The sequence below is a fragment of the Merops nubicus genome, unplaced genomic scaffold (assembly GCF_000691845.1).
Source record: "Merops nubicus isolate BGI_N331 unplaced genomic scaffold, ASM69184v1 scaffold16776, whole genome shotgun sequence".
In the NCBI taxonomy this organism is placed as follows: domain Eukaryota; kingdom Metazoa; phylum Chordata; class Aves; order Coraciiformes; family Meropidae; genus Merops; species Merops nubicus.
In genome coordinates, this window is record NW_008614504.1 from 2,478 (window position 1) to 10,849 (window position 8,372).

At 39.2% G+C, this 8,372-nt stretch overlaps 1 protein-coding gene across 1 annotated transcript in view; it reads left to right on the plus strand.

Annotated features, from left to right (window-relative positions):
- The first annotated feature begins 910 nt into the window (after positions 1 to 910).
- DCP2 (decapping mRNA 2) overlaps positions 911 to 8,372 on the plus strand; it is a 13,233-nt gene continuing 5,771 nt past the window's right edge. Inside the window, exons 1-4 of the mRNA XM_008942262.1 lie at positions 911 to 1,060; positions 3,372 to 3,499; positions 3,923 to 4,021; positions 7,268 to 7,420. Coding sequence (XP_008940510.1) covers positions 1,006 to 1,060; positions 3,372 to 3,499; positions 3,923 to 4,021; positions 7,268 to 7,420 — 435 coding nt within the window. The 5' untranslated portion in view covers positions 911 to 1,005. The remainder of the gene's footprint in view (positions 1,061 to 3,371; positions 3,500 to 3,922; positions 4,022 to 7,267; positions 7,421 to 8,372) is intronic.

Here is an 8,372-nt window from a genome sequence, read left to right on the forward strand (position 1 = left end):
AGTCCTGTATGTAGGTGCCATTGGAGGCAACACCTAGTCTGTGGCAGCCTGTATGACCAGCTGTGCTAGTGTTCAGTGTGTGTCTCTGGGGTACATGTCCCTCAGCCTGAGCAGCGAACCTGGGGCTGGGCTCCAAGGTCCAGGCAAGAGGTGGTCCCTGGCCAAGGTGGCTGGGAGAGGCAACAGTTTTTGACATCCCTGGACGATTTACACTCATCAAATTTTAAGTAAAGCTGTGTTGAGTATTTCTGGTCCTGACAATGATATGTGCTTTTGGAATTTATCTGGTGGTACTCAGAAGTTGAATGTGGAAGATCTCTGTCAAATGGTGTAAGTTCAATTCTGTGAGTAGCCTTAAATTCCTAGATAAAATTCTTTTGTTCTTACAAATATGAGTGAAACTTCTGCTTAAGTCAAATAAGCTGTCGCACAGTGATAAAATTCAGTATGTACTGAATTTTAAAATCTACATAAAATAATAGTTTACTGTGTTTTTAAGTGAAAAAACATAGCTGTGTTTAACTTTTGTCCAGGAAAAAATAACACTGACCTCTATTATCAGAGTGTGCAGACGTTCTCTGCTGGACATGTTAAAATGCTTTAATTTCTGTAATATAGCCATTTTTGTAGGATGTTCTTGCCCTCTCGGTTTTCACACCAGTTGAAGTCCATTATAATACACCAGTTACTTGGTGTGTTATAATGGACTTTTCGTGAAGCCATATGAAGATCCATTCTCTTTCTTGACTTCAAAAGCTGTGTATTAGTACTGTGATGTGAAAACTTTTTGCTCTCTGCGGCTCTGTGCTAGCTGACTGCAAATTCCACTGTTACAATGCATCTTGGTTGTTAGATTTATTTAAATCAATAGATTTGACTAATCTTTACTCTCCTTTCTTTCCTGGCAGCCGATTTATTTTGCATATTCCAAGTGAAGAGAGAGACAATGCAATTAGAGTATGTTTTCAAATTGAACTTGCCCATTGGTTTTACTTGGATTTCTACATGCAGAACACACCAGGATTACCTCAGTGTGGGATAAGAGACTTTGCTAAAGCTGATATCCTTTTTATTAGTGTGATTGTTTTCTGTCTTAGTGGGTAAAGTGCAAACTGGATGTTGTTAATGGAATTTCATACCTGCAGCAGGAAAATGTCTGTTCCTGTGTAAATGATTAAAAGTTAGTACAGCGAGGTATGTGATTTTTAAGTGTTTCATTGCTCCATAGTGTTGTGTCCACAAAGGAGATGTTTCTCAGACTAGTAAAGAGCTGTGGAAAGCAGGTAATTTCTGATCTTTCAGGATTTTTTCCTAATGGTTCTACTGTGACAGACCAGGTGGGTTTCAAAGACAAGCTCTTGGAGCACTTTGTGGTGTTTTGTCTCCTTAAATTCATCCCTTTCCAAGTAAATAGCAACATAAACGTTCACATAACTTGGGCTCAGTGGTTCCTGCTGTAACTGTGAGAACAGAGGCTTTATGAAAAACAGTCCACCGAAGGCAGAATCAGCTAAACGCAGCACCTTTGGACCTAGTGAGCCTGGATGACCTTGTACCACTGGGGGAATACAAGCCCTATCCACCAACACCAGCCATACTTGAGTCATTCTTGCCTGGTGACACTGCAAAGGGATCCAGAATTCTTTTATTTGGCAGAACAAGCTGGCTGCAAAGCCTGCAAATATCCAACGCATGTTACATGAATGGCATATGTGCAGTAGTCCCCAAACTCTTTGCACAGGTCTGTATGATCCTGGCCAAGTATGGGGGTACCTATCTGGAGCTGTATCCCCTTCTGCCAAACAAACAGTGAGCTATGTATGAGCAGTTGTCCGATTTTATTAAAATACTGGTGCCTAACATACAGCTGCAAGCCTTTCACTGTGACTACAAAATGGCTGCCATGAATGCCATAAAGGAATGCTTCTCAGAAGCAGCTCTAAAAGGCTGCCTCTCCCACCTGGCTCAGAAAATGAGGAAGCATTTGGCATTGGTAGGTGCCATTCAGTTAAGCACAAACATGGAGTTGGCCCTTAAGGCAAATATGGTTGTGACCTTAGCATTCACACCTGTCTGGGGCTTGGGGGAATACGTTGCTGCTCTGGATACCTATCTGCCTGAGGAGCTTCAACCATTTCTAAACTGGTTCGAGAACAGCTACATTGGCTGTCCAGGTAGAAGAGGACTTGGTAGATGAGCTCTTCAATTTTCATCTGTGTGGAATCTATTTGAGAGAGCACTGAGTGCTGAGGAGCACACTGAGAACCATTCTGAAGCTGCTCATAGTTACCTCTGAGTCGAGCTGGGAATGTGCCACCTGACCATCTAAAAGCTCACTGATGGCCCCTGAAGGGTGTGGAAGGTCAGAGGTGCCTGTTACGAACAGCTCACCTCAGGCTACAGTCCTCCACTCAAGAAATACCACAAAGCAGATGTATGTAGTCCAAAGACAGTGTCCTGCTACAGCAGCAGAAGCTCCTTGGAATAGTTGTGCCATAGCTCACAGTTATTAATTAGTGTAATGAAATGTCTTTTGATATATTACTATTGCATTTTTCACACTTTTTCAAACTTGACTGCATATACACAAGCAGAAACAGATCGAGGACAGTTCAGCTTTGTCCACTGTGTTGGCCATGGTGAGCTGCCCTAGACACCCCCTTCCATCCAAAAAAGCAGGGAAGAAAACCCAGTCTATGGCAAACAAAACAGCAGGCTCCTCTCCCAGGCAGCACTCGGGAGCCAGCTGGTCCCCAGCACTTGCAGCAGCTCTGCTTTCCCCACAGTTCTAGGGTGGGCACCCCCTCCACCTCCCAGGAGAGACCAGGTACTGCCAGGTGCTTGGGGCTCCCTGTGGTACCACAGAGCCCTTCCCCTATACTCAAGGGCTTTGTGGGGCTTGCTGTGCAGCAGGGAGAGCTGATGGGATTTGCTGACCTATGGAAGGTTGTCCTTGTGGGGAGCTGGTTGTGGAAGGTTGTTGTAGACCTGAAACTGTATTTTTGTGTCTTGCTCACTTCCAAATTAAAAAAAAGGGGACGGGAATAATACCTGTTCAAAGTATCTGTTGTGTGGATACTTTTTCTTCAAAGTTAGGGGAGACCTTCCTTCAAACAAGCAGCCTTGCACCTTCTTTTATTCTTGCCTTTTTTTAATTAGCTTGTATTAGAATTACCAAATTACTTGATGCTTTCTGACCTTTAGAGCTTGGTAATGGATTATTCATAAGATTTTTTACTTCCAAGAGTATGTCTTTAAAGTACTTAGGGCAGGGAGTGTGGTTACTGTAAATGTTGAGTGAGTATGTTTTATGTGTCTACCTATGATTTGAAACTGGATGCTTAAGTATCTTCCTTAACATGCTGCTATACTCTTCAATCATTGCCCTTTTTTACTGCCTCAAGGTGAAGATGTCCAAAAGGTTTTAGATGAGTGGAAAGAATACAAAATGGGAGTGCCCACCTATGGTGCAATTATCCTTGATGAGACACTTGAAAATGTAAGTATGGAAATAGTGGTAGAGGGCTAGAGGGAAGAATGGCCTGTACTGGCAGAAGTAATCTTTTTGTTGTTTACATGTTTTTATCTGGAGGAGAAAAAGTGCTTCAGGTGCAAAAGACCTGACAGTTACTTGACACTGAGTGTGTACAGAAACATAATGCATGAGACAGTAAACACCCTTCCGCTTGCTTTCCTACTCAGTAGTTTTTTTTTTTTAAATTTTTTTTTTTTTAATTTTATTCTCAGTTGTATGATTCAGAAAAATTTTGCAGTTCTTGCTAGAATACAGAAAACTTAATGGGTTCTTTCCTCCAGGCTAAAGTATCTTTTGGAAAAGCAGTAGATAGTGAAGGGAAGACATTTAATAGAAACTGGTTAGCATGGTGAATATTTGACAGTTGCATTCCCTTGTATTTTGCAGGTTCTTTTGGTTCAGGGCTATTTAGCAAAGTCTGGTTGGGGATTTCCAAAAGGGAAAGTAAATAAAGAAGAAGCACCTCATGACTGTGCTGCTAGGGAGGTAAGATATTTAATGCCCTTCAATTTAAGGTAAAGAAATGAAATTTTGATAAGAGTAGGATATATGTGAGATGAAAAGACACTTTCCTTAGCTATTTCTTTACTGAACTAGGTAAAGAAATAGTCTGTTCTTGCAGGAGTCTTTTGCTGTAGCTTTTAGTACTTTTAAGTTAGAGCGATAATCAAGAGTGTGGTTATGATTTAAAAGTCACTATCTGATGGTTTCAGTTGTTTTGTACTAACTTGCTAAGTGAGTACTATTCTTAATGTTTGCTGCGGAATTATCAATTTTAAGTATTTTTGGTGCTTGGAAAATCTTATGTACTTTGTGGCTTTTGGAATATCAGTTTTAAAGGTCACTGTAACTGTAAAAAGTTAGAAGAATGGGACCTTAGCTTATGTATGTGGGGCTATGTAAACAGCCTAAAGAGTTGAGTTGGTGGTTGTAGAAGATAATGTCAAAATTGTGAAGAGCTTTTTTTTTTTTTCTATTTTTCAGTGTTGCAGGAACAAGGATCAATGTATATGGCAAATAAAATCTGAAAAATAGAATAATTTGAGTTATTGCTGCTGGAGACCTAGATATATAGTGAATCTGCGTATTAAAGATAGCCTGTAAAAGACTTCTTGATATGTTACATGCACTTTGAGTTTATAATACATCCAGATTTTTTGAGAGGGAAAATTAAGATGAGGGGAAGTAGTAAGATGCATTAGTTTTCTTCACAGTTGGACTGAATCAATATCTGAGAAGTGACAGATTTTAAAATACACCTACCAAAGATGCATGAATGAACCCAAGTTGGCTGGACCTGATCCCACTGTTGTCTTGCACTTGCTGCATGATCACCCCCAAGATGAACCGTTCCATAATCTTCCCCAGTACCAAGGTCAGGCTGACAGGCCTGTAGTTCCCTGGATCCTCCTTCTGGCCTTATTGTAGATGGGTGTCACATTGACAACAACATGAAATATGCTTTCATGTTAGCAGTCGCTGATCTCTGAGTGTGGAACGTGGCTTATATAGTATCAAAGGGCTTCCTTAAGACTGAAACTCCTGAGCTCTCGAGGGCTGGGGAAGGATGACTGGAGACTTAATAAGATTAACTTGATTATCACAATGTGTATCTCTTTCCCCTACCCCATTAAATAGCTTGCTCAGCTAAACTTTTACTTGGTGCTTTTAGGGTTGGTCTAAAGGACTGAACTGAAGGGGGGCAGACCATAAGAGTGTATGGGCCATAACACAATGGACAGAACAAATTAGGCATAACTGTTTCAGGAAGGAATGATGTGAAGTTATACCTTCCTCTTTACTTCGTTATCCTAGCAAAAGCATTGAAGTGGCCACAGTTGTACTGGGAAAAAATCTTTTTGTGGTGTTTTTCATTTGGAGTATTTATGTAGATTACATGAGTGAACAGCACTGTTGCTATGATCTTTTTCCATCAAGGGAGATTGTCATTGTGTATAAACTGGCAAATTCTTCAAAGCTTACATGTGGCTAGAGCTGAGATGTCTGTAATGTCTGTGCATAAATCTTTTAACTGCTTTTACTGGAGTTATCACAGGTCTAAAACTGTAAACTGCATATGTATAAGGTCTAATTGAAGAGGTCTTCACTGGGCAGTGCCTACACAGTTCAGCAGCATTTCAAAAGTTTGTAAAGGCAAAACCATAATAAATGGGTGATTCCTCTGGTACAAGGAGCTTCTATACAATTCACTTAATCCAGAAAGATCATTTAGGGTGGGTAAACATTACTGTTTAGTAGTAAAAGTAAGTGCAGAGAAAAAACATTTGTTCTTTTAGTTGAGACAGTCTGTGGTGCGATTTTTTGAGGGAAGTTTCTTGTTTGCCTTTTTCATCCTAAACTCTGATGTTCTTCCTGTAGTTAGAAGGGCAGATATCTTCCTTTTTCTTTTTTTTCTAGTTGTATGTGCTACTTTAGAGACTAACTAGTCAGTTATTTGCTTTGTATTAAACTTTTTTTATATTTGTGCTTAATCTCCTCTGCCTTTTCAAAACATAAAACCATTTTGATAATACAAATAATATGTATTGTTATTTTGCATACACATTTTGAGTGTTTCCTCCTTTTATTGTTTTATATGCAGTTATTTGGTTCTGTTTTTCACTACATTAAGGTGTCCTCACAGGACACCTTATTCCTCTTTTTAATTCTAAATCTGCTCTTAGAAGAATTTAACTGAGGACTCCTTCTGTTGGATTATTTGCAGTAGGTTTTAATAATATTAACCCAGGGGTTAACGGGTGATGGTTCACAAGCATGTTCAACTGTCTGGGCAGAAATATTTTGGACTGTGGTATCAGTCCTGCATGTTTTCTCAGTACTTGTAGTTCCTATGGATTTTTTTTTTTTCCATAGAGAACTATGAAGTTTCTAAAAAATTAGTGTTTACTTGGCAGCCTCAGAGGCATGATCTGAATTAAGCTATTTGGTGTATTTGATATGAATCATTTTATATTATAAGCTTTGTATATTTCAGAATGTTGTCAAAAGTAAGTATTTTGGAGTAAGGCTTTGAGCAACCTGATCTAGTTGACGATGTCTGTGAATCTGTGATCCTTCACTGCAAGACCATAAAATATGCAAACAAAATGTTCTTTTTAAATACCATTAAATAATCTCCATGAGGTAAAGTGCTACTATTTTTTTTTTTTTCTTTCGAGTAGCTGACCAGGCAATTTTAAGTTGTCAGTGTGAATTGGAGTTTGAATTTTTGTAGTAAAAGTTTTGTTACCTTGTTGCTGGGTTTTGTTATGAACATAAAAATATCATCTCTGTTGGGTTAGAAGATTCATGAAGAAGGATTGTTGAAATAGAACAAAAATAGAGATAAAGTAGACTTTTCTAGAATTCAAGGATTATTTTAGCTCCCCAAATATTAGGTTTTGCTGTGAATAAGTTTTCTATCCATCCAGCATCATGGAGGAGCAGTTAGAGGCTCACCATTCATATTAACAAATTGCTACCTGAAGGTGTAATAGCGTTGTTTTAACTTTTGTTACAGGTCTGTTTGTCGTAAAGAAATGTGAAGCACAGAGAATCTTGTATGCTAAATAATGGGAAAAGTAGCTATTGAGGTGTGAGTGCTTGTTTTTCCCAGCAGTGGCCTGCTTTCATGATTAGATCTAAAAAATAGTCATTCCTTCCATTGTGATGATAGTGTTCTGAGAGGATAAATTTGAATACACCGCCTGATTTGATTTATATGCTTCTCAGGTGTTTGAAGAAACTGGGTTTGACATAAAAGATTATATCTGCAAAGAAGAATACATTGAGCTGCGAATTAATGATCAGTTAGCACGGCTGTATATCATTCCAGGAGTTCCCAAGAACACAAAATTCAACCCCAAAACTAGAAGGGAAATTCGGGTATGTGTTATTCTTTCTTGAATCTATAGGAACTTTGTTGTGGAACTTGATTTTTAAAGCTAATGGGCTGTAAAATAATGAAACTGCCAAGCATAATGAATACTCCAAATACTAGGTACAAATGGCATCTATGCACTGTAGGGTCTGGTCTTGCTTCTTGCAACTTTACTGCAAAGACTGATTCTTGACCATCTATCTGATGTCTCCATTTGTCATGAAAACAACATCAGAGCATACTGTCAAGCTGTAATTCTCACCTTGTTTTCTCTTAGGTGGTATACATGTTAATCATTTAATGATATTTGTAGTATCCTAGTTTGAGCTAGAACAGAACCAGTTCTCTGTTCAGTGATTTTACTTTTCAGCTAAGCTACCTCTAAGTAGAGAAGAATGCAGAGTAACTGCCCTTTCTGAAGTCAACAGCATATTTGTGTACTAGTAGTGACGATGTTTGTAGTTGCTACCAAGGATTGGTGTGCAGAGAGGGTCTTGCTTGGACTTGCTCTTCTATAGACCAAAGTTACTGCTAAATCTTGTGTACCACATTGGGGTGCTGTAAGTAAAATGGTCATAACTAAGTAAAAAAAAAAAAAGTCACCTGCAGGGAGCAGCCAACAGGACAGGTGACCCTAACCTGACCAACAATGTACTTTCTGTGTATGACCTCTGTGTACATCATATTCAGTATAAAGCTGAGGGATCTCAAGGGTCCAGTTCTCTTCTGTGGCCAGTGTCTGAGGAGGGCTCTGTCCATCCTTCTTCCTTGGTGAGTTACTGAATCCAGTGCCAGTCTGCTGCTGAGGCCAGCCTGGAATCTGAGGTTGATACTGTTTGGTTTTTTCCCCCCCTTGTTAATATTACTTAGCTTTTCTTCTTATTGTTACTGTTTCATTAAAGCTGTTGGGTTTTTTTTCCAACTTGTAAGTCTCTCTCCCTGATTGTCTCTCTCTTT